The following is a 26,011-nucleotide window of genomic DNA, read 5'->3' as shown; positions in this document are numbered from 1 at the left end:
CTTAATCAGGCTATCACGGATCTTGGGGTCTCGCAGGTACCAAGGGTTAATAGGAGCGATCCGCCCAGCGGACCGCGACCCGGTGTCAAAAAGCAACCACAGTGGGGAATGATCAGAAATACCCCTGGCCAAGTGTTTGACCTCTCGAATCCGAGCAGCCTGGGCCGCGGGCATAAGGAAATAGTCCAGTCTGGAGAGACTCCCATGGGCCCCAGAGTGAAAGGTGTACTGACACTGTGTCGGATGCATTAACCTCCAACAGTCCACCAGACCGAAGGTCTCCAGGAGCCCGCCCAGCCACGCCTGGGCAGCAGGGAGGGCCCTGGGCGGATGACGGTCCAGGTCACCCGAAACAACCGAATTAAAGTCCCCACCCATAAGCAAAAGACTGTCAGGAAGCCCAAGCAACATACGACCCAAGTCTGAGAAGGTGGAGTTCTGGAGGCCCGGGGGAACATAGACTGAGATCAAGGAAAGGGACTGCCCCTCCCACCTCCCAGTCAGAGCCACATAGCGCCCTCTATCGTCTGGGACCACCCTGGTGATCTCCAACGGAAGTGAAGCTCACAAGAGAATGCCCACCCCTCTCGAACCAGTGGTGAAACCAGAGTGGGCCACAAGTCGATATCCCCCCCTGTTCATAGCCCGACAAACATTGCCAACCAGATGCGTCTCCTGTAAGAACACCACATCAGGAGTCAGACGACGCAGATATTGCAGCACAACACCCCGTTTGATACGGTCCCCCAATCCATTGACGTTCCAAGACATCAATCTCAACCCGTCCCCCCCCATCCCATCCAGTAGATCAAAGGACCCCTAGCAAAGAGCTCAACACCCAAGGATGAACCATAGCCAATACTTCGCCTTGAAAACAAAAAACACAAATGCAAACAACCCCACCCACCCACCAACCCCCCCCCCCAACTCCCAACACCCCCCACCCTGCACCCCTGCGGTCCAAAAAACCACCCCAACTTGCAGTGTGCCTGTCGCCCTACAAACCCCATTCTACGGAAAGACCCCGGAGGAGGGAAGGGACCCGTCCCCGCCCGCTCCCCACACACAACATAGTAAAACAAAATGCACAAAAGAAGTAGAACCCAGCCGAACAGTACAACCTGGCAAAGTCCGGGACCATAAGTCACTCCAAAGGAGACCCACCACCCTCGGTACCGGCAGAGGGCCCAGTCCGGTCACCCCGGTCCGGCAGCGAATCCAGCCAGTCACTCACAGTCACAGGAGAGTCAAAAAAGGTAGTCCGATCTTCATGTTCCACTCGGAGCCTTGCAGGATAAAGCATAGAGTACTTGAGACCGAGGTCCCGGAGTCGCCGCTTCACCCCCTGGAAGCCCATCCGCTGTTTCTGGACAAGTTGGGTGAAGTCCGGGAAAAAGTTAATGGACGAGTTCTCATGTCGGACCGGGCCACGAACCCGTGAGGCCTGCAGAATCGCGTCTCGGTCTCTGTAATGGAAAAGTCTCGCAACGATAGGCCTCGGGGGGGCACCCGGTCGCGGCCGGCCACCTGGGACTCGATGGGCCTGCTCCACAGCGAAAAACTTACTCAGGCCAGCGGGAGCAAGATGTTCGAGGATGAGCTCCTCGACCAGAAGATCAACCGGGCGGTTATCGGAGGTCTCCGGAACGCCAATGACGCGGATGTTATTGCGGCGTGCCCGTCCCTCGAAGTCTTCCAGCCGCCGGGCCATCAGATCATTGGCCGACTTGAGATCGCCGAGAGTGGCCTGCAGGTCCGACACGTCCGTCCCGAGGGAGGACGTCCGCACATCCAGCGATTGAACCCTCTCGTTGGTCTTAGAGAGATCCGCCCGGATTAGGGTAATGTCAATGGCCACCGTGTCGATTTTACGGGCCAAGGCCTCGTACTGTGTAGCGATGGTCTCTCTGATGCCCGTAATGGCGCCCATGATGTCCTGCAGGGACAGATCCGGAGAAACGGACGGTCCACCACTGGTGTCCTCCGAGGGGACATTGGCTGTCCCGGGGGATCCTTTACCCTGAGTGTAGCGGTCCATGTTGTTCGTCTGGACCGGTCCCCCGCGTAGGGATGTCTTGGTCTTACGCCTCTCGGGGTCTCCCTTGCCTCCCATGAGAACCTCGATCGCCGAAAGGGGACCACCGAGGAAGCGTCGAGGTGGCACAGGCCAGGCAGACGCGTGTCGCACCACAGGCCGCAATATGGCGGAGCGAAGGGACCACCGTCAATGAGCACACTGGCAGCAGACGAAGCCACCGGCATCAAGCGAAGGCAAAATGGAAGCCCAGTCGCACCAAGCAAGTCCACAGTCCAGCCCCTCAAAGACCAAAAGTGAAACCGAAAGCGATGTGACGGCCACTGGCACCGCTCCGCTGCCGTTGTTGTTCAACTACGCCCCGGCTCCACAGATCACCCTCGCATCGGGCACTGCCGTAGGGTGGGCCTCAAAAGTTCAAACCACCATAACTCCGGATTGCCAGGTCCGATTTGATTTCCGAAAGGAGTTTAGTGTTCAGCCAGCATTCGTCTCCCAAATTCCATCAACCAAGTCAGGATAGATTCAGGATAAATTCCGAGGAGCAGCGAGGGTCCGGGGAGCCCTGTGCTCACGCGACCATCTTGGATGCGCGCTAGGCTCCTCCTCCACAACTTCTATTCTTGCTGAGTTTTCCGCATGTCTTCATGAGGACAGGAGGGGAGCCTGCTCCTTCTAAAAGGACAGTCCGTAGTCACCTTACAAAGGTGGCAAGACCTTTGAAGCGCCTCGCCACAGATGGCTCTTCCTAATCAGGGGGAAGTGTGAACACCCCAAGCCAGGACAGCCATTGTTCTCAACCTCGGAGCGTAAAGGCGCTCACCCCATGAGGTCAGAACAAGGTCTGTCGCTAGCAGGCTGGCTTAGGCCAGTCGGTGACCACACTTTGGGTTGGAGGTTCAGGGGACCCCTCTAAGGGTTCCTCTGTGTGCAATTGTTAATAAAGCTGACGCTGGAATCCGTGCCGGTTTATTATGACAAGACGTCTGGTACCAAGCATCCCATTCTTCAGTGAAGCCATCATGGAGCTGGGAACTTGCAATGACGAGTATCTAGCCCGTGTACTTACTACGGCTTCCCTGGTCACTTACAATATCCAGGAATCCACATGGATATTGCAGGGGCAGATATGCCCTCGCAAGAGATATATTGCACCCTGCCTTAGGGCTGAGGCCTGCTAGAGGGGTGTTGTAGGAAGCTGGCTCTGTATATCGTATGCCATTAGGTGGTTCTACTGTGCACAGGGTTTAGGGGTTCCCTAAAAGTGTACAAGGCTCAATGTAAAACTCAAAGTGCTCTATTAGTGGTAGTGTGGGCGAGCAGCCTTAAGCCTAACACAGAAGAGTGTGAGACATTTTTTGCACAATATTTACAAATAATGGACGCACGACTCAAAAACTAGATCAAACACCAATTTTAGAAAAATAAGCTTTGTAAGGTCGACCCATGGAACAATTTCTGAGCAGTCCAATGTCATCTTATGGAGGAAAACAATAATGTGGTTATATGGGTAAGGATCACACTTACTGTTCCAGTCTTCATGACCCAAGGTCAGCAAGGGTCAAGGGTCAGGTGAGTACAAAAACTGCACCACTAGCAATATAGGGCCGGCTGGGTGCAGAGGTCAAAATCTGAGTTCAGCCCAATGCGTTTCAGTGGAGACTGGGGGTGCTCGAAGCCACACCACTTGCAGGTAAGTAAATCTGTTGCAAGGGCCAAGCTTTGGTGGTTAAGTCAAGCACGGGGGGCCGAGGCATAAAGCAGCACCAAAAATAACACAGCCAGGGGCGGCAGGGTGCAAATTCAGCATCGGGCACCCAATGTTTGTCAATGAGGATACTTCTTTCAACAAACAAGCTGCAGACTTCGCACCTGAGATTGCAGGATGGAGACCGACAGCGGAGGTAAGCAGAGACGTAAGGGGTCATAGGGGCACAGTCGGTTCAGCCCACCAAGGCGTAGGGGCTTTTTGTGCAGGGGTGCCTTTCGATCTCGGAGTCTTCTTACTAGAACCGGTTGCGGTTTGGGGGAGCCTCTGGGTTCAGGCTGCATGTGTCGTTGTGGAGGTCAGGAGCGGTCATCCCATGCTGGACTTAAACCAGGATCGCTGGTAAGACTTCACTGGACAGGTGAGCTATTCAGACACAGGCCATGGGCGTCTGGTACAGAGTGGGCAGGAGTCACTGTTCCAGCTGGATCTGGAGACTTTGTAGTTAGATTCTTCTGGACAGGGCCGCTGTCCTCAGGAGATCTGGTCTTTATTGAAGAGCAGGCAGTCTACCTTGGAGTTCTGGAAGTCGCTGGCCACAGGACAAGCGCCATCGTCTTTGCAGGGTCTTTAAAGCAGGAGACAGGCCAGTAGGGCAGGGCCCAACTCAGTCACTAGTCTTCAGGTTTTGCTGCATGGCGTCTTCTTTGTCCTCCCTCTTCGTAGGTTGCAGGAATCTACTTACAAGATCTGGGGGAGCCACCTAAATACTAAATTTAGTGGGCGTTTTAGGGGAGTAGTAGGTAGGGCCAATGTGCACCTTATCTGATGAGGCTACATGCACTATTATTCTACCGTTCTGTGGGAGGGGGCATAGACCTAGTGCTGATTGGAAGAGTCCCCCCATCTTCAAGATGGAGGGGACTGAAAAGTGTGCCTAACTTTGCCTCCTCCACCTGAGGGGTGGAGTTGGCAAAGATGGGCACACCATCTTGCCATTCTGAGTGTTCACGCCCAAAGTAGGGGTATAAACCGGAGGCTACCAGCTGCTGCTAGAAGTAGAGGCTGGGGGTCGCATTACAAGGTGGCAGGTGTTTGAAGCTTCCCTGTTGGAGCACTGGCCCATCCTGAGGGAGGAGGTGTGACACCTCCGTCCGGGATATGAGAAGAGGCTCTACACCCAGGGGTCCAGAAACATGTGTGTGTGTGTGTGTGTGGCAGGCTGCCTAAAGCAGTCGGTGCTCACACCTCTAAGGTGCCCTCTGAGTACGTTTTAATAAATCTCACACTGGCATCAGTGTGGGTTTATTGTGAGGAGTAGTTTTGTTCTAAACACTCCTGTGTTCAGTGAAGTCATCATGGTGCTGTGGAACTAGAGTTGTCGAGTTTCCAGCTCATGTTCTCCTCATGGCTTCCCTAGCACTTACCATATTTAAGAATTGCCCTATGTATTGTACTCGTACAGATATGCACTCACCTGTGATTTATTGCACCCTGCCTTAGGGCTGTAAGGCCTGCTAGAGGGGTGACTTACCTGTACCTACAGACAGTGCTGGCTGGTATGGCACTGTCAACTTTTCTTTTTTTCCCCCTCACAAGGGCATGCAAACTGCTAGGGCAGTGGCATGGCCCTAGTGAGGGGGGTCCCAGGGGACCCTCTTCAGCTTCCAGCCCTTAGGTACCGAGGGCTCCACTTACCAGGGACGTACATGGGGCAGAAGTACCAATTGTGGATATGTTTTGGGGAAGAAGCACAGGCACAGTGAACCTGGTGGGGAGGGACCCTGTGCACTAGAATTGAAACTCCATCAAATACCAGGCAAAAAGTGGGCCGATCCATGTCAAAAGGCATTTTCTCATAGGTGTTTTACCTATATCTCTTGCAGTGTGTGTGGGCGAGGTACACAGAGATGTGTGCCATGTCGACTCTTCAGTTTAGTCTGCACCGAGACACGCAGTGTGCAATGGCAGAGTGCCGGGCCTTGGTGAGGGGACCGACCCTAGGGTGGCACAATTTGTCCTGCTACCCTTAGGGTCCCTCTTATTATCAATGCTCTAGGTACTAGGAGTACCATTTACTAGGGACTTAGAAGGGGTACTGAAGTGGTGCCAATTGGTAAACAAAAGGTACAATTTCGAGAAGGAGCTCTGGCACAGGGGACCTGGTTGGCAGGGACCCTGTGCACTTCCAGTCAAAATTACATCACTTTACAGGCAAAAAGTGGGAGCTAACCATGTCCAAAAGCAGCACTTTCCTACATTATTCTTCATGCGTGACTGATAAATGGGGGTGCCTTTCTGGCAGGTTGCATCCATCAAATGTGGCATGGCAATGGCAGCACCTGATACCTCCCTGTGAAATCTGTTCTTTGTACCCTATGGCAATCAGTAGTTACTGAGCAGTTTCTGAGAAGAATTACGCCCGCTGCTCTTTTTATGCTAGCAGTGGAGGATCTCAGTAGCTTGTGTCCTTATCTACAGTTTGAATTCCAGTATTACTATCCTGGGTGTGATACTTGCAGAGTAGGCAGGCGACACTGCCAGCTACAGGCTTGAAGATGCAACAGTGAAAGAGGCCACCTAAATACAGTCCTGTGTACCAATACCTACATAGCTGGAGGGAGGGAAGTAATTTCTGTGGAGATGAGAAACTAACCTTAACATATGGCTGGCAAGTGTCAACCTGCAGAAAACGAGTCTGATGCTTTTTACAGGCGTGGGCAGAAGTATCGGAGGACACCTTCTCCCAAGCCTCGCATCATCACCTGTTTCCGTATGTGAATTATAACCACGCATTCCACAAAGGTTTCCTCCTACATCCAGCACAGCTCAGATGGTTCTTGTAGATGGCGGTCCTGGTATGCCCAACAGTACCTGGAAATGCAGCACAGACATCCAACAGAGCATATAACTATTCTCCAAGACAGCTGACTATCACAGGACTCGTGCCAGCGTCTACCTTCGTCTGGCAATACAACTTATTTAGTCTTGTGTGTATATATTTTTAGTTTACTCTGTCACAACATAATGCCTCAACTAGAACGTCTGGTAGTGTCATGTACACAATACTGCACTAAAGTTATATCACTCCTTTTATCCAGTTAAAGTGCTGAACTATTTAGCACAAAATAAACTTAAACCATAGATAAATACAACCTCAGATGATGGTAGCTCAAATGAATGGGAATCCCAAAAGAGTTGGGAAAGGGCATGCAGATACTAAGAGTGCACCAGGGAACCATACAAAGGGTAGAGGTGGGCTGCATCAGTGCTCATAATCTTAAGGTGGTGAAATTGAGTGTCTTTTAAGCCTCCATGCAGGTTGGCTTGAGTAAGGTGATCATGATTGGACACGGGCACTCCCTGCCTCCTTTTCATCTTGAAAAGTCAGAGAAGTTCTTATTGCGCGCAGCAGTGCCAGCTTCTCGGAGCATCCCTTACCCACAGTGTGATGCTGTAATGTGGACAAGATAGGAAATCAATGCAGTCCACCTGAGTGCATGGATTTCTGTCTCCCACGTTTCAACATCATTACACAAAGACACTTTTTATGTGGGGTCTGTCCAGGGTGTTTGCATGTGGGGAGCAAGATATACATGTATGTGCATTCACGGGCTCTGCTGTGTAAAGCTACGCTTCTGGCCTGACCTACTGACCACAGGATAACCAGAAATGAGGCATCAGAGGCAGCTACAGAGTAGACGTTAAGAGGCCGCCTCATCGAATGTGAACATAGAATAATGCCCTCGAGAGGGAGTTAGGATAGTGGGAACATTTGTTTGTTTTCGAGCCAGCGATGAAGCTGCAGAGGCTACAGGGACCGGATGAATGCTGCTCTTGGGCAGTGTCTGTCTGGCGAACAAATGAAGGATTATGTGTTAAAGGCCTGAATCTGTCACTATTAATGAACCCTTTTAATCTTGCCGTGTTGGGCTTGTTTCTCTCTGTAGGTACCTGTTTAACTTCCGGGGCGTGGCAGCCAGCTTCCGCCTGAAGCATCTCTTCCTCTGCGGCTCCCTAGTCTTCCACGTGGGTGATGAGTGGCTGGAGTTCTTCTACCCCCAGCTCAAGCCGTGGGTGCATTACATTCCGGTGCGGCAGGACCTTTCTAACCTCAGGTACGTGCAGTGGGTACATTCCATCCTGGTCCTGCAGGATTCTTCTGATCAGCTTTGTGCAGTGAGCATCTCCCTATTGCAATGTTTGTGATGGCCAGTTTAAGGTTCAAAGTCCCTGGGGCAGACTCCATGCTCCCTAACTTGTCACTCTGGCCATTCCGAAAGGCTTTCTTGTTAGGGTAACCCATGTCATAAACGTCCTGCCAAGGTTTCTACATCAATTTGATATTTTGCTCACCAACAGAGTATTAAACTCCTTATAACATGGGTGACTACCTTCCCCACGACATTAGTAACTGTTGGTGACATCTCTTTAGTAGTGCTAGGGGCACACGCCCTTTGCTGTCTGAACCCTAGCCTGGACACTGCCTGCTGGCTGTTCCCATGTAGGATTTCATAATCTGGCATCTAGACCCCCTTTATTTTTGCGTTGTGCATGAGTGTGCTGAGCCACATGGTTGAAGACGCTTGGGCTGCGGCCCCCTTGGATGTATGCATCCCCTAATGGTGTAAGGTGCTGCATAATGTTTAGTGATTGTGCTATTCTCTTCCCGGCCCTCTATACGTTTCTTGTGCTTTGTGTTCCTTACATCCTGCCTGAGGAACTGGTCGTAAAGTCAAGTGCGTTTTTCAGCCTGGATTTGTGTAATACATTGTATTATTGTTTGTGGTGGGTGACTACCCATCTCATGGACTAATCACAACCCTTGTCCGGGTGAACCCGTAAAGCCACTAAATAAACTTGAGCTCAGCCCCCTGGTAGCCACGGCGTAGAGCAAGTAGGGCAGTGTGTAACGTGTTTATGCAGTACCAAAATGGCAATAAAGTCCAAAAGAAAAACAATGGAAATCCCAAACCAAACTAGAAACATAGACTAAAATGTAATAAACAAAATGACAAAAATCCAGTTAGGGGAACCAAAGATAAGAGGTTTTTTTTTTTTAGTTTTAAGTAGAAATCATGCCGAAAAGCATCCAGTGCCAATGATAGTAAATGGTCATGGTAGACCTGGGACCTAGGCATAGGTTGTCGCTGACCGCAATGGAGTACCGGTTGGATACATCAACCAGATTCATCCTCTTAAAATATTTTACTTTCTGACTTTGCTCCTTTAAGCCCCAATCCACCAAGGAGTACACTTCTAAAGCCCCCAACAGAACCACAGAGGAGGCACTTGGAGACTTATAGGGTGTCAGGCAGAGGCCGAACGCTGTGTCCAGTCTAGGTCCAGTTGTCACTTGGCAGTTGCAGGCAAATGAATCTTCCAGCTTGTTGTGTCCTTGTAGATTTAACAGGAAGTCAAGTGTATGACCCTTAGAGTCCACTTATTTTGGGACAAGAGATAGAGCAGGGTCAGTCTTCAAGGCTGTTCTCCTATCTCACACAGATGGTTCAGCCCTCTTCTATTCTTCCACATCTTCAGAGTGCTCTGAAGTGGAGAACCTGGAGATTTGACATTTATGCCTGGCACAAGGTATTAGGTGGGAATAACTCCGGAGCATACTAATCGGGTTATTGGGGACAACCCTACCAAGTCTTTGCCATCCCTGAACTTGGACTCTGAAGGCTGGGGGTGTACCTGTGGAACGGACTGTGATAATCCTAGTGTCCTTCCACTTCTAACACTAAAATCATGTGGAGGCAGTCACTGTTCACCCAATAAACCCAGAGACAGATATCTAGTGGAACAAAAACAGGGGTTTCCATCAACCAGACAGTGTATACGCAAGAATTGTTTTGGCATTGTTTCACTGCCTTTCAAGTGCGCCCCTAGTTTTATATGTAAATCCCAGAAGACCTGTCAAGCGGGATTAGACACTGTAATGTCAAAAAGAGTCTCACTGTGATGCAAGCCTGCCTGGCTTGAGCTGTGGTGTAGGGGGTTCAAAGGCAGGGCCCTGCCAAAGTGTCAGCCAACAGTACCTGTGATAGAGGAGCCCTCTTTTAAATTAATACAGTTCCTGGGCCCAACCCCACCTGTTAAGGGAACAACACCTCCCCACACGCAGACCTTTGTTCTCTGCTGTGGAAGCAGTTTTCACGGCTCTTCAAATGCGAATTACTGGCTAGCAGATGTGGGAGAGCAAATGGAAATTTAGCCTATTGAATTGGATTTTACAAACTATTAAAGCAGTGTTTAATTATTGTTCTAGCTAATCCCATTTCCAAGTTGCAGTATTAGGATTTTTAATCTGTACTCTGGTTTTCTACATAGGACAGCTATGCGTGCCACAGTGAAAATTAGCTCTTCTGTACACGTCACTGTAAGGACATGTTAGCATTACATTTCTATGTCCTACTTTTAAATACCATGCGCCCTGCCTTGTGGGGTACAAGGCCTATATAGTGGTGATGTGTTAATATTTAAAGGGGAGGTTTTGACCTGTCAAGAGGGTATATTATGACCGGTCGAATTGCAGTGTTTAAACTGCCACAGTCAGGCTACAATGGTTAGTCTGAAGCCATATTGTACACCATCCCTGCAGTGAGTGGCACAATAGATGCTGCAATCCACTACTGATGCTAGGGACATTTTCTTCTATCTACTAGGGACCTGTATGCAAGGTAAACATACGAGTTAAGATTATACCAATTTAATTATGTTGAATGGAGTAGCATTCACTTAACCACTGGTTAGCAGGGGGAAAGTGCACCGAGTTCTACAGCCAGCAAAGATATAGTGTCCAGAAAAATGTGAAAAATGGTGACCACTCAGAAAGGCAAATATTCTACAATCCACATTAACACAGTAGCGCAGAAAGTGTTCTTTGTGTCTACCTTACCACGTCCAAGCCAGTTCCATCAGATCAGCCCGAGAGTGGCAACAACTTATAGTCATGGCCAAAGACCTGGCCACAAAGTGCTCACCTACAGTAAAGAGAAGAGCTGCCTGCCCACACCAACAACGGCAGCACCTGATTGACATGAGACATCCAGAGATACTAGGCATTACTTAATCTTTGATCTGGTACAAGAAGAGTAATACGGCCCGGACAATATACTTGTAGGAAGTGATAGGTGCAAGCTGCACTACATGATGTGCCCCACGCCACTCCAAGAGTAAGCATGATTGCTCAATGTTGCCACCGCTAAAAGTCGAGGCCTTTGGAGAAGCTAAGTCTGCAGTTCAGTGAGCTTGCAGGAGTACTAGGTTGCTTTGTGTTCAAGGACAACAACATACTTGTTAAAAGGATTGCCTGAGTGTCCAAGAGTGACACAAGCTCCAAAGAAAAGCCTTGATAGGCAGCATGTCCAGTGGGTAGACTGCATCCCTGTGCAGAAGGAACTGTTTCCCGTTCTTATGTGTTTTAGTTGCTCTGAAGTTGGTGCACTGCGTCCCCAAGCAGCGATACGAATCCTATCATCAGTAATGCCTTGTTGCATGCAGTGCTCTGCACTCAACGAGTTGATGATTCAGTTGCACACAGTGGTTTGGATGTCAGTCATGATGGAAGATGGGAGGGTCATTCTGTTCATACTTCTCAGTAAATCTGTGCGTTTGTTGGCAACATAAATGGAGTGGTGTGGCTCACTGGTTAGAGGCGGCAGACCCAGAAGCAGAGGTCGGCCCAGGACCAGGGTTCGAATCCCGACACGGCAGGGTCTTGGGCCAAGGTCAGCGGACTCGACAATTCTCGCCTCGGTGCCTACTCTAACCATGGATCACACTCAGCAACTCTGGGCAACAGCTTGCTTAATCTCCACTTACGGCCCCATCAGCGCCGGGGATGCTTGTCTTCACCTTGGAGATGCCCAGTAGGGATCATCTCACAGGGAAAGCCAGGATGGGTTCCCCAGCAGTATACAGCGCCGGGACGCCCCGTTGCTGGGGCAGCTGTGCGCTTTACAAGTATACAACATTTAAATGTCAAAACTGTGCAAGACTGATTCTACGCACACCGTCCGAGTATGTTGGCCTGAGTCCTGGCGAGCTCACAGTGCATCATCTGTACCCCTAGCAAAGTAACAGGTGGCATGTGGGACCTCAAGACAAGACAACCCTGACTCCTCAAGGAAATTGCGGAAACTCAGCTACAACCCTTTCGTTTGGTAACTCATGCATACCCAAAGGTAGACATAAGAAATACTTGAATTGGCATTTCAATGTTTGACGCGATATGATTCTTGTGTAAAATAAGTGCGCTGCAATAATCAATAGAAGGAAACAAAACCGTAATCAGCATCACGAGACTGGCAAAGAAGATGAACAATTCAACCTTTGTGCTGCGACATCGAATATATTCAAGCATATAAGTATAGTGATAGGTCTGCTCCTACCTAGCGCTCCCTGTCCTGTTGTGCCGAGGGTGGGTGCATCTGCCAGAATGCCTGTAGGGGGATCTAACTCACCAGTTGCCTGTGGATATGTGTCATCTGGGAGCCTGTCTTGGTGCAAAGGAAGGAAACTGGAATCAGCTGGGCTGGAAATCTGGCATGGGGGGATCTCGACAGTATCCGCTAAATGCTCCTCGAACCACATAAAGGAATGATGTCATTTATATAATAAACTTCAGCCATGTTTAGCCCGAGTCAGGCCCTCATTATTGATTCTATCCAGTCAAAGCTTTCACCGAGTGAGCAGTAATAAACAACATCATTTTGCACAGTGAACTTTAGTTTTCGTACAGAGTGTTCAAGGTTCTGATAATATGCCTACGAAGATGTGTAAATGTAAGCAAAACCATTTCATGTATATGAAATCCATACAAGCAGGCAAGCAAATGTGTGTCATATGTCAGTGTTCAAGACAGAAATGTCAACTTTAAATGTGAGCGTGTAAAATGGTGGTGTTCCTGCCCGGGCTTAATGTGACCACAGAATGAAATCTAACACCTGAGAATTCCTCTGGGTAGCATTTAGTTCCATTTTTTTTTTTTGCACATCTGTACCTTTGCACGATGAGACCAACTAATGCTTGGAGCTGCCTCAAAAACTTAGGTCTAGTCTGAACTACTAGGTCAACCTCCCTGTGAACCAAATAATAGCAAAACAAGCCACAATTTTACAGTTTTGGGTTTCATCTGTGATGTGCAGCTTAAGTCCCTATTGTACAACAAGCTCTGAACCAACTTTCAGTTTACAACTTGTTGAACCTTGCTGCAGGATCAAGAAAGAAAACCACTTTAAGTGGAGAACATGAGGATATTGAATTTGCTGTATGGGGGTCACACCCCCCATCCCCCCCCCATCCTCACTGCGACCCTTGTGCTGGTAGGCTGCATTGACTCATTTGAAATAGATTATCAGACTGCCAGCTCATACATCCACATTCATTCTTCATACATCCACAACATTAGAGCCAAAAGTGGCACTGTTGGGAATTATGGAGTGGTGGGTGTACGCGTGTAGTCAGAACACTGGCAGGCATCTGCTTCTTGGGGGGGCGTAAGCAAGACATTTCACAATACTGGAGGGACCTGCAAACCCCTCCCTCACCTCCTACCTTTGGTGGTTTGGTCTATGGGTATGGCCTAGTGTGAGAGGGAACAAAAAAAAATCGCCAGTAGTTAGTTATAGTTAGGACCTAGTTTCCATAGGCAAAACGTTTTTTGATTTGCCAATATCTTTGGCACCGTTTGACAAATCTTCGCAAAATTTTCAAAACTAATTTCCCGCTCCTGTCTTGAAAGTTTCGGGGTGATTTATCAAACGGGAGCCGAGGAAAAAAAGGGGGGTCTCAAAATGCCTTTTCTCCATGTTAATTCCCACAGGGAACTTTAGACAAAGCTACAGCCCGAACTGCTGAACGGAATTTCACCAAATTTGGCAAAAAGGTGGCGCTTGGTTCAGAAAGCGTTTTTATTTTTTTTGTTGTTGTTTTTTAATGGTGTAAACCCGTTCAGTAGTTTGTGAAATATTCATATTTAAAAAAATGATATATCTAGTGACCAAGGAGGATTTGCAAACCCTCCCGAGCACAAGCTGACTTCTGATTGGCTGCCAACACTTCAAACCAGAAAGTGTTGGCAGCTATCTTGTGACTCGGTTGAACCGAGTCACAACAAAAAAAGGTTAAAAAAACGTATTAAAATTAAGAAAAGGGTGCAGGGTAGAAACACCGTGACCCCCTAGGTGTGGTCAGGGGGTCCCATGGGGACCCCAGGGCCACAAAAATACATATTTTGTTTCAGGGGGATTCGCGCACCCAGCGGTGTTCCGCGCTTCGTTTTAATAAGCCCCCGGGGCAATAAGTAAAATATATGCGGGGCCACCACAGCCCCGAGGACCGCCATCCTCCCCGGGGCATGATTAATATTACAAATTAGCATTTAAAAAACCTTAGAAATTCACTGAAAAAAAATCACAGGTTTCAGGGACGTTCTAGTTGGGGATTAACATTTAAAACACCTTAGAAATTAATTGCAAAAACCATAGGTTTCAGGGACTTTATAGTTAGTCAGACATTTCTCTCGTACAAAACCAGAGAAATTCGGCCGTTATAGTCAGCTGAGCTAACTATAACTCGCGTCCCCGCAATCCACTGCTGATGATGTCACATATTACATCACTCATGACATGGTCAGTGACATCACTGATGACATCCCAAATTACATCATCCAGGTGATCATCTGATGCACCTCCTCACACCTTAATATAACCTTTGATACACCCACTCTAAAATACAAACTACCAATCTCGAAATCGACAGACCAATATCAGTACATACCCGCTCACTGATTCATACGTCTACACACACATACACTCACTAACCCAACCAGTCACGCATACACGCAGTCATTAATCAATACAGCCACTGATATATCCACTCATACACCCATACAGACACTCACACACCACCACTCACCCCAAGAGTTACTCAAACACTTAGTCAATCACCCAAAGAATCAATCACACTGCCATTTACTCACCTATACACACACACACCTCCTCACTTAGCATACAGGTAGTACCATATACTTACTCTCTTCTACAATCACTGACATAAGCACACACTCATCCAAGCAGCCACTGTCCCAATCACTCACTGTTATATTTAGTCACTTATATACTCCAACACTCACATATACTGCCTTTCACATCTGTAGTTACTTACACATATACCACTGAGATATCCATTCATTCACCAACACAGCTATACGCACACTCACTCACCCATACAGCCCCTAACACACGCACTCATGAACCCATAAACCCAGTGAATCACCCAGTCACACATCCCTACAGGGAGTCACACACCCCCCCCCCCCCCCCCACACACCTACCCAGACACTCAGGCACCCATAAAGGTAATCAAACAACCAATCATTAACCCATATAGACACTAATGTAGCTACTCACCAGCCCATGCAGCATCTTACACACCAACTGACAGACTGCTACAGACATTCACACAGATTAATCATTCACCCATGCATTCACTAAGATACATTTAATCACTCACTTATACAGTCAGTCACACACCCACTAAATCTTCTATTCAGACACTCATACACCCACTCATTCTTTAATACACCATGGCGCATGTATATATGACATTCGTCAACTTTTTAGAAACTCACACTGGAGAGGAGGGGATGCTTCGGTTTCTTACTGTGTGAGGAGGTGATGCGTCGGTTTCCTACTGTGGCCCCAGCGTTGCAGTCGATTTGGCACACGGGTGCGATGCGTGGAAAATCGGGCGTGCTGGAGGCAATGCAGAGATGACAAACCAGGTGCTGCTTCTATTTCTCCAGTCACTGACTGTCGGTGCATTGGTTCTTCTTGCCGCCCAGCTGGGCCTGTGTCTGGGTCGGTGTGGTGATCGTTGGTTGTCGGAGATCAGTGCACAGGACTCTGCGTGTGACGGTTCCTCGAGCCGCTGACAGGCTCTGCGTTGACGGGACTGTGCGTCGGGAATTTCTGCCACACAGCGGTGCTGCATAGGAAAATTCAGCTACATGGAAGGCGAAGCGTCCATTTTCTTCAGATCTTCACTTCTCTGCAACTTCATGTAGCAGAAACCACCTCCAGAGGCCCAGAATAGGCAGCTCCTGTCAGGTCAGAGCTCCCAGCAGTGGAGTTCAAGGAAGCTGTGGGTGAAGTATTTGTGTCCCTAAGAGTTCAGAACAGGAGGCAAGCTCACACACCCTTGAAGAATCTTCTCATGCAGGTTTCAAAGCAAAGTCCAGTCTTCGTCCTCTCCTTGGAAGAAGCAGCAACTGCAGGCCAGCCCAACAAAGCAACACAGCGCAAAGGGGCAGTACTCCCCGTCACAGCTCTTCTTCCTTGGCAGAGGTTCCTCTTGATTCTAGAAGTAATCTAAAGTTCTGGAGTTTTAGGTCTCATATTTATACCCCATTTTCTCTTTTTAGTCTTTGTTTCAAGAGCCTCTGAGTTCAGTAAAACCAGTTCGGTCCTCCCTGATGCAGTTTCACTCCAGGAGGTGGAGACAGCATTGTGCAGAGCAAACACGGCCTATTCAGGTGCTCGTGAAAACTCCTTCCACCACTCTAAATGCAGAAAGGTCTATGCAGCCTAGATCTGAGTCACCCAGGAAAGGCAGGACCCACCACAACTCCCCTTGTGACTGTCTAAAGTGAATGGACATCCCCAGGTCCTGTCGATCTTAAAACCAGACAATGAATACACAAACAGGCAGAGGCACACAGAATGGTAAAGCAAGAAAATTCCCCCTTTCTACAAGTGGCATTTTCAAACACACAATTTAAAAACTACTCTACTAAAAGGTGTTATTAAATTCTGAGTTCAGAGAGCCTAAACTCAATTCCTCTGTCTTGTCCCAATGAAAGGGTACGCTTGTAAGATGTTACAAATCAGCTCCCATGTTTACCTGTGGGACAGACTGTAGGAGAGTAGGGTCTGCAATCCTATGATCACCCAGATTTTTTGCTTTTGCTTCATTGGTTTACGACTTTCTCCGGCTGTGGGCCTGCCAATCAGACCCACAGCCTAGCTGTTCTCTCTCGAAATTAACACACATGTACGTTAGGTGCATCCACTAATTGGAACTGGGCCGCCTTGTCAGTCCCTGTCTCAGCATACCACAGGTATCCAGGGCATCGGTGTACCCAGGGCCTACCAGGGGCTGAAGCATGTATTATGCCACCCCTGGAATGGCCGCCCAAATCTGACACAACTGGCTGCACGACAGCTGGGGCCACGTGGTGTAAGCACCCGTTGCTGTAGGTGTAGTATTCCTACACCTAAACCCTAAAATGGACACATGGATTCCTATCAGTCACTCCTATAGCAGGCCTTATCAATCCTGAAGGCAGAGTGCAGGGGATCATGTGGGACGGTGCTCTGGCGCGAGCTGAGCCCGTCGACGGCTTGCGGAACCAAGTCCTAATAGCCGTTCCATGGTGACGCGGGCCAACTACTTTTAATGCAATTGCTAACTTTGGCCTCACCTCACCTATACATGTCGAGTAAGGTGTCATACGAATGGGAATACGAACCCCTCGCCAGTCCTGGTGACGGGGTTAGCATTCCCCCCTTTTAGAGGGACACGACATGGAAGTAACCTTGAACCCCGGTTAAAGTTGACTCAAGCCTCAGCATCACAAAATGGATGCTGCCACCAGACACAAGTCTGACCTCCTGCTGCTGGGGGACCTTCCAGCAAGGGGAGCTTGGACAAAGGGTTTCCTGTCGAGGGCGGTGTTAGCACCGTCCCAGACAGGGTTTGTGTATCCCAGGTAGGCAGGGCTGAAAGGAAGGTGATTGCAAGTGGCACCCCGGTGCTCACTGTGCATAGCCCGGCTCAAACCAGTTTCGGGGGCACACCAGCCCCTGAGCTGGCGCGAAGCCGGACAAAGGATAGGGGTGTAACCACCCCCCTCCTGGCTCCACCCATAGGTAGAACCTAGTCACGGGCCAGCCCCTTTTCTTAGAATAAAGGTAGGAGCGAGTCCCCTTCCCAAATTGGATAATCAGATAATCTGATAACTCCGAATCACGAACCACTTTCCACGAAAGGAACTCTTGACTATTTCTGAAGACTCTCCCTTGTGGCTAAGGAGTAGCCACCCTGCACCAGCAGGCACCATCTAAGCGCTTGCGGTTTGCTGTAAGTCTCTCCTACGGATCAAGACTGCCCAGCTCGACGAGACCCGAGTACCCTGCCATCTCTGACCTTTTACCTACCTCATCAGCCCAGCTGAGAGTCGTAGGTGTGACGAGACCTGCGGGACCGGCTATCTTCAGAACCTGCACGACGCTTATCTAGCACGCCCACCGAGGGACCCTCGAGTGAGTGCACCTAGGGTTTGAGAAGCCCTAAACCCTGAGCAGCTCCAGCATCGAAGTCTGTCTCCCCGGCATCCACGAGATCTGCGTGGGGGCCCTTCCGCTCCTTGCTGTTCACCGCGTTGTCCGACCACCTGCCGACCGGCTTGTGGCCCTCTTCACGACGCACCACGTTTTGTTTCATCACTAGTCTGGTTGCTCCAGACTGGCTCTTGCTCCCCTTCAACAGAGGAGTACCACGGACCCTCCTGGTCCACTCCCGACGCCATCTTGACTCCCCCGCTTGGGTTGCTACTGCCAAGATCCGCTGCCCCTTCCTGGGCCCAGCACCATCGACAGCAGACACCTTCGTGGGACAGCTCGCCCTCCATCCTGGTCGCCGCCGCGCCTCCTGGTCCGAGGAACAGCCAAGTCCGACGTCACCCACTCACCTGGTCGAGGTGACTTCAGCCGGTACCCTCCTGGTACCCACACGATCGCTGGCTAGCGGTTGAGAACTGAGTCCCCTCTGCTTTCAGGTTTCCTTCATCACCGATCCAGGCTTGGATCGCTCTGAACATCGTCACTGGTCGCCTGCCAGCAACTTCTTCTTTCAGGCTCCTGAGACTACACGAGGACTCCCGACATCTTGCCGAACTCCACGCAGCCGCAGCCTCCGGGCTAGGTAACTCGAGCATCTCGGTGCTCCATCGCAGGTTCGCTCTACAAGTGTCCAGTTCCTTTTTCGTTTAGTCCCACTGATCGGATCACTCCGGAATCAGTACCTCCAGACTCTAACCATTCGCATTTCACTGTTAGTGTAGATGGTTTCTCGTGCCCCTCGGGCATTTGTGTAAATTGTGCAACTGAAGTATTTTCCTAAGAGTTTTGTAGTGTGCTTAGCTCCCTGACTCATAAAGAGCCAGGGTAGTCTTGTTATAAATAAATATCCTTTTATTTTCATAACAACTTGTGTGGTGTCCTTTCACTTGGTGTTCAAGGGGTATATGTGATGGTAAACAGCCGGCTTAACACGCCCTCTAGAGTTTAGCCTAAGACTGCTCGTATCCACGCTACTAGGATAGCTGGTCTATAAGGTTGACTTACAACCAATCATCAATAAGGGTCGTTTGGAATGATACACAGTGATCACTAGAATAGTGAGCACTACATATCAGGCCAACTTCTCACACAGACAGTCTGTCAGTAGTGAAAAATTAAATGCACAGTATTTCACTATCAGGACATGTAACACACACGTCTTACCTTTTACATACACTGCACCCTGCCCGTGGTGGTCCCTTGGGCCTATCTCAGGGGTGCCTTGTATGTAAGAAAAGGGAAGGTTAGGGTCTGGCAAGTGGGTGTACTTGCCCGGTCAACATGGGAGGTAAAACTGTGCTTGCAGACTCTGCAGTGGCAGATCTTAGACACATTTGAAAGGTTAGTGGTGTGGGTGGCACTATCAGGGCTGCAGGCCCACTAGCAGCATTTGATTTACAGGCCCTGGGACACACAGTACACTATACTAGGGATGTACTAGTAAATCAAATATGCCAATCAGGGAGAACCAATCATATTCAAAATTTACACTGGGAGCACATGCACTTTAGCACTGATCAGCAGTAGTAAAGTGCCCAGACTTCTATAGCCAACAAAAACAGGGACCGAAAAATAGGAGGCAAAAGACATAATGTTATGGGATACACCTGCCAAAAGGGCCAGGTCTAACACTCCCTGTCAGCTAAAAGCAGGCATGGCAAAAGGGCATCCCATCTCCTGAGTTTTTCAGGGAATCCCATGATCTTACATTTCATGTTTTTATTGAATCTCTCGACTATACCATTGGTTTGTGGATGATATGGGGTAGAAACTTGTACGTCACACCACATTCATTCCACATAGGCTTTAGGTAGCCAGACATGAAGTTCATACCCCTGTCTGACACCACATCCTTAGGGAAACACACTTGTGTAAAAAAACAAAATCTTAAGAGGTTTCTAGGAACTGCAGGAGCAGTGACAGTCCTAACGGGTATAGCTTCAGGGTACCTAGTGGCATTATCCACTATCACCAGTTCTTGGAAGATGTTCAGCTGTAGGATGAGTCGCTGGTCGCGATTGTCAAGACTGGTGCAAGCAGGGTTTGGCTCCAAAAGTGCCCACAAAGTCTTCAGTTATCGCTATTCTCGGGGCTCCTCTTTGTCCTCCTCCTCTGGGTCAGTCAAATCTTATTTCCTGGCATCAAGGGTGCCCCAAAATACTCAATTTGGTGCATTCAGGGGAGTGGCAGGTAGTAGCCAATGGGCTACTTACTTTTAGGGTGTCTACACCCTCTATATGACCACTTACTTTGGGAAGTGGGCATCGCCCTGACCCAGTGAACCTAATTCTGCCAAAAATAAGATAAAGGAATTCTAAGTTTTGTGTTCACCACATGCAACCCATTTTAGTGGTGGAACTCACCTGTCATGTTCAAGTTTTATTTTATTTTTTTCCAAAATCTTTTGATTTTCCTAGGTTGCATTCAATGTACGCACTGTATTGTTTATCTCGAGTAGAACCTACTGCAGTTCTCTCGCTCTGCTGCCTTCATCTCTTATCTCATATCAAGAGCAGAAAAGACAGGGTAACCACTATGGATAAAGTTCATAAACTAATCTGGAGTGAGATTATGTGACCACCATCTGTTGTGGAGAGGCTGTAGGTGACAAGCGATCTTTTGTAGAAGAAAGATGTATTTCCTTTGTGATTGACCATATATGGCGTTCCAGTGACTCTGAATCGTTTGTGTCCTAAAGAAGATGGTTTCTATGTGCGTCAGCATTAATCAGAAAACTTCACTTAGTAAGAACACGAAATTAGAGTGAGAACACTGGTTATCATTTTTTAAGTGGAGATTTTTGTTGGAACAAACTTTAATGTTTGTTATTATGTGTATTTGCCTTATGTATTTTTAGTATTAAATTATTGTAGGCATTTTAATTGATTACATTTGATTATTTTGTAATCTTAAGTGTATTCATGGTAATATAAATATTTTAATGTTTTATTGTAGATCATGGAAAAATGGCAAAGAAGTTACTGTAAAATAATTCAGTGATTAACTATTGGCAGCAGATACCACACACTGGCTCCGCATTTAAAGAAAGAATAAACTTCTAATTTTAATACTAATCTTGTCCCTGGCAAAACATGGGTGGGGGGTATTCATCTCAATCCAAAACCCATACACTGGATGGCCAGACTCTCCTTGTGCTGGGCTCTTTTGTGAAACTGTTTCATGAGGAATGTATGTTTTTTGGTTCTAATATCAGTGGAAGGCGTGTGGCTGCCATCATTTTTATTCAGAAATTCTACAAGTCAAGCTATCCTGGCTGAAGAGGGGTGAAACCCCGAAACCGGTCCTAGGATGCTTGATTCCGATCCAGGGAAGACATGGCATGGCAGTTCGGGCTGGACTGTTCCCATGAGGCACAGGGTCAAGACTGATTTGCATATGGCCATGTCTGAACTGGGGTGGCATGGTGAGCAAAATAACGATGGATTAAACCCAGATCTGTGACTGGGGGTGAATGTTTTGCCAATGTGCAACATTCCGTCCATCTTGTATGTTCAGAAATTCTTATAGCAATTGAGGAAAGTATGGCTTGAGCCATAGCCGCTGACACAATCCATTATGGGAACAGTCTCCCTGAACAGAGTATTACACTTGTAACAATGTGCTGGGTGGTCCCTCTAGTTAGAAGACTCCCATAATGCTTAAGGTGTTCCAGAATCGCCTTCCAAAACATAAATTATTCCATATAGTGCAAGTCTGAGAAGCAGACTGTAAAACTACATTTTCCACTGCAATTCCTGGATCTAATACTAGCTCTGTGGGTTCAGGAGTCTCTTGTGGTGTTAGGAGATTGAAAGAAACCCTGGTGGAAATGGGTGTTTTGTCACCCAATGAATTCCCATGCAATAATGTGTGCCCGTTTTGCATGCATTATATAAACCCTAGTGTGTCCTGTTTTGTATAGGCAACAAACACGAGGTAGTGCCTGGTGGTAAGTGCCTTTACAAAGGCAGGCGCGAGCACTGCATTCATTTCATAATGGGGGCACTCCTATCTGAATTGCCTTGTTAATGTCTTCTAACTAGAACTAGGGGAAACATGTACAGTTTGCAATAAAACACAACCTGCCTGTGGAAAAGCAATATATTGGGTCCAAATTCTTATAAATACAATGTTTAAAGTTTGAATTTGGGGCCACAAGTGGGTTCACACACATCAATACAAAGGTCTTAAGCAAGAGGACGCGCATATGGTCCTTGTGCAGGTATATTATTGGAAGGGAAGTCAAGGTCTTCTAAACACGTATTAACAACCTGTTGCGTCTAAAATGAAATGCCATTTGAAATATGTTGTTCCATCAATAGCCAAAGCTTGAAGGGATGGTTTTGTAAGATGGAGCTTTTTTATAAATATTAAAAAAACGATATTTCATTACTAAATAAATCATGTTTCTGATATCATTTCTGATCTCTCACAGGGAACTACTACAGTTTGTAAAGGAGAATGATGAAGTTGCACGACAAGTTTCAAAAAGGTGAGTACAGCACATTCTGAGGACGTGGGCCAGAAACCGTCATCGCAAGAACTGTGGCACAAAGTTTGGGTAGTGTGGATGTGACCAGGTCCTATATTTTGTGTCTTAGCATTAACTAGTTCTAGGGAGTTCAGACATGATGAAGTTCAAAAGACAACTCATTCTAAGTTCAGTAGAAATAGGACTGAAGTATCTTCCTTACTTTGGGAATTTAGAAGAAATGATTGGTCGCAACCAAACTGAATTCCTGCCACATAACGTAATCTTTAATCCAAAACCTACACTAGCTATCTATAGCACCTAGAATCATGTTCAAAGTTTGCTGCTTTGTGCTTAGAGCCACCCACAAAAACCCACCCCACTACCTAGCTGATCTACTCCTCTCTGGTGTTCAAAGGGCCTTAGAAGTCAGTAACCCCTTCTTTAGAACATGCTAGAGTACAGAAACAGTCCTTCTTTGGGGCAGCCACAACAGTCTAGAACTTGGTACCTGCTAAAATCAGTCTTGTCGTTCAGAGGGCACTTTTTTGGGTTCATCGGGCAGATGGTTTTAGTCTGCACAACGTGCACCTGAGTTCCATGTGCCTGATAAGTAATTGTGCACCTGACCGTTCCTGCCATAGGTGGCTGGGGTTAGCAGTGAGAGAGAGTCACTTCTGTCCATGGTGAGTGGACACTGGTTAGAGTTTGATTTGAAGGCTGATCTTCTCATGGCGAGTGGTGGGCTAAGAGGATTGATGGACAGGGGAATGAATGTATGATGGTCCTTTTCTTACCCTTTTCTTCTTCTGGTCCTGCAGGGGACAGCTGTTCATCTCGGACCACTTGCGCATGGAGGATGTATCCTGCTATTGGGAATCACTGCTGAAAGAATACGCCAAGCTTCTAAAGTACAAAGTGAAAAGGAAAAAGAGCTATAAGGAGCTTGCTCCGCCGCGTGTGCGCACAGAACTCTAAACTCTGCTCATGTGGACAGAACTATAAGGTCTACCCATGCAAAGAGATCTCTAAACGTTTCCCGTGTGATCAGAACTCTCAGCTCTTGCAAAGCGAATTCTAAACTCTGCCCATGTGAACAGAGCTTTAAACTCTACTCACGCAAACAGAACTTTTGGGTCCAAACCGGTATCCGAAATGGTCTACATTTCTGGGACCAGTGACAGTATTCAAGCATAAAAGAAAGTTCAGTTTTCAAGGTTAACTGGCCAGCAGCATATATGAAACTTTAGTGACCAATTAGATTGGTCTAAGGGGAACCTAAAAGCATATTACATCTCCCTATCTAAAGCAGACCAGCAACCTTTTTAAGTGGGACTAACGACTCCAATCAGATTCACTTCCCACCACTCTACCCAATCAGATTCACTGCCCTAGCTGGAGATTCTGCCTTCAATCAATGTGTTCAGACACCAGTTTTCTTTCCGCTGCTGTGACTCGTCAGGTCACCTGCTGTCTTTTCTGAATAATTGTTCACCTTCCTTTTATTTTTGATGTGTGCTGCAGCTTTACCTTCAGGAGCGATGTGGATTAATTCTGGTGATACCTCAGCAGTCCTCTTGTGACCAGGAGCTTTGTGGGCTACAGAGCTCCTTCTGTATTCCTATCACAGGACTTTTACAAAGAGTGGAAGATGTGGGCTGTTTTGCATCTTGTGGGTGAGGCATAAATACTTCTGTATGTGGTGAGTTTGGTTGACAGATGTTCTCTTCAGGACAGGACTCTTGAGGCCTAAAACCTCCTTGAACGTGCCTTCCTTCCCATAGTTTCAGGCTCGCTTCTTTCAGCCTCTCCCTGTGACTTGTCTGGAGACCACGCTCGGCCCAAGTCTGATATCGCCTTGCCTCTGCCAACAGTTTAAGCTGCATGGCTTTATCTGAGCTGGGTCACCCTTCCTTGAGCGCCGTTGCTGGTCCTTGGCGCAGTTGTCAATCACAGCATAATGGATAGGAAATGACACCACACACAGGAAATGACATCCTGCAGGTAGAGATGTGATCAGTATTCGTGTGCATCTCCTCACCTACCCAGCATTGGATAGGACTCTGGAATTCTAAGCCTGCACATGCTTGGTGCTTTGGGTTGTAAAATCAGGACTGGCTGAAAGTCGCCATCGTGGAGTGGGCACTGGACCTGCCTGTGTCCATAGTTTGCTGTGCGCCACCAGGCGTGGACTGCCTGTAGCGCCTGTATGCTCCGCAGCTAGAAGTCATGAAATCACCACACATACCGTGAAAGAAGCAGTAGATGCAAGAGCGTGCTTCTCTAGATGCCACTACTGCACTCTGTTGGTTCTAAAATCATGTTTAACGTTTAAAAACAAGATGCAACGAATCAAATTGGCTCCAAATATTCTGCAGTATTGGGAAGTAAAATGTGAATGTGCCATCCGTGCTCTGTGCAAAAATAAACCGGACATGTGATTATTTAAAACATTTTGTAACAGAACTAGAATTTCACAAGAAATACTACTTTTAATAAAACGACTTTGAAAATCATGCGTGCATCTATTTGGGAGTGGGAAGCCGGAAGACGGCCTAGTCGGACACCATTCCACGCAATTCATTAACCTCGAAGCCCGCAGTGATGGGCACGCCGCCCGGACCTTTACTTCCACTGTCTCACCGCTCTTAAACTCACTAGAGTGTTTGAAGCACCAAAGGACACCATTGACTGGTACCTAGTCAGGAGGGTCAGGGATGGTGTGTGCTCACCAGCGTCCGTGCATTGATGCTGCAGCTCTTCTGCCCAGGCATTGCTTCTCACTGCTCTATCTTATCCTACTTCCAGGACATCCGTGGTGCAGGGAGCAGGCGACTCCTGGGCGGACTTGGTTTGTTGACACGTCCTCCATGAAGATCATGTCAGACCTTGTGTGCTCCAGCAGCCATGGCAGCTCCCCACCCTGCATAGCCGTCAGGTCAGACCGTGTGTGGCCTTCAGCAGCCATGGCAGCTCCCCGCCCTGCATAGCTGCCATGTCAGATCTTGTGTGGGGCTTAGAGGCCATAGCAGCTCCCAGCCGTGCATAGCTGCCATGTCAGACCTTGTGTGGGGCCCAGCAGCCGTGTCCGCTCCCCGCCCTGCATAGCCGTCAGGTCAGACCGTGTGTGGCCTTCAGCAGCCATGGTAGCTCCCTGCCCTGCATAGCTCCCATGTCACACCTTGTGTGGCCTCCAGCAGCCGTGGAAGCTCTCTGCCATGTCAGACCTTGTATAGGGTCCAGCAGCCATGGCAGCTCCCGCCCTGCACAGCTCCCATGTCAGACCTTGTGAGGGGTCCAGCAGCCATGGCAGCTCCCACCCTGCACAGCTCCCATGTCAGACCTTGTGTGGGGTCCAGCAGCCATGGCAGCTCCCACCCTGCACAGCT

At 48.3% G+C, this 26,011-nt stretch overlaps 1 protein-coding gene across 2 annotated transcripts in view; it reads left to right on the top strand.

The window, feature by feature from the left end:
- Positions 1-25,138, top strand: part of POGLUT1 (protein O-glucosyltransferase 1) — a 167,414-nt gene extending 142,276 nt beyond the window's left edge. For both annotated transcript variants that reach the window (XM_085620731.1, XM_085620732.1), the window contains exons 9-11: positions 7,694-7,861; positions 22,587-22,643; positions 23,444-25,138. In XM_085620731.1, the coding sequence (XP_085476857.1) occupies positions 7,694-7,861; positions 22,587-22,643; positions 23,444-23,600 (382 nt within the window). In that variant the 3' untranslated portion in view covers positions 23,601-25,138. The remainder of the gene's footprint in view (positions 1-7,693; positions 7,862-22,586; positions 22,644-23,443) is intronic.
- Positions 25,139-26,011: the final 873 nt, after the last annotated feature.

This window comes from Triturus cristatus, chromosome 8 (genome assembly GCF_964204655.1).
Source record: "Triturus cristatus chromosome 8, aTriCri1.1, whole genome shotgun sequence".
NCBI lineage: Eukaryota > Metazoa > Chordata > Amphibia > Caudata > Salamandridae > Triturus > Triturus cristatus.
Note: the sequence above shows the minus strand (reverse complement) of the source record. Positions and strands in the feature narration are given on the sequence as shown.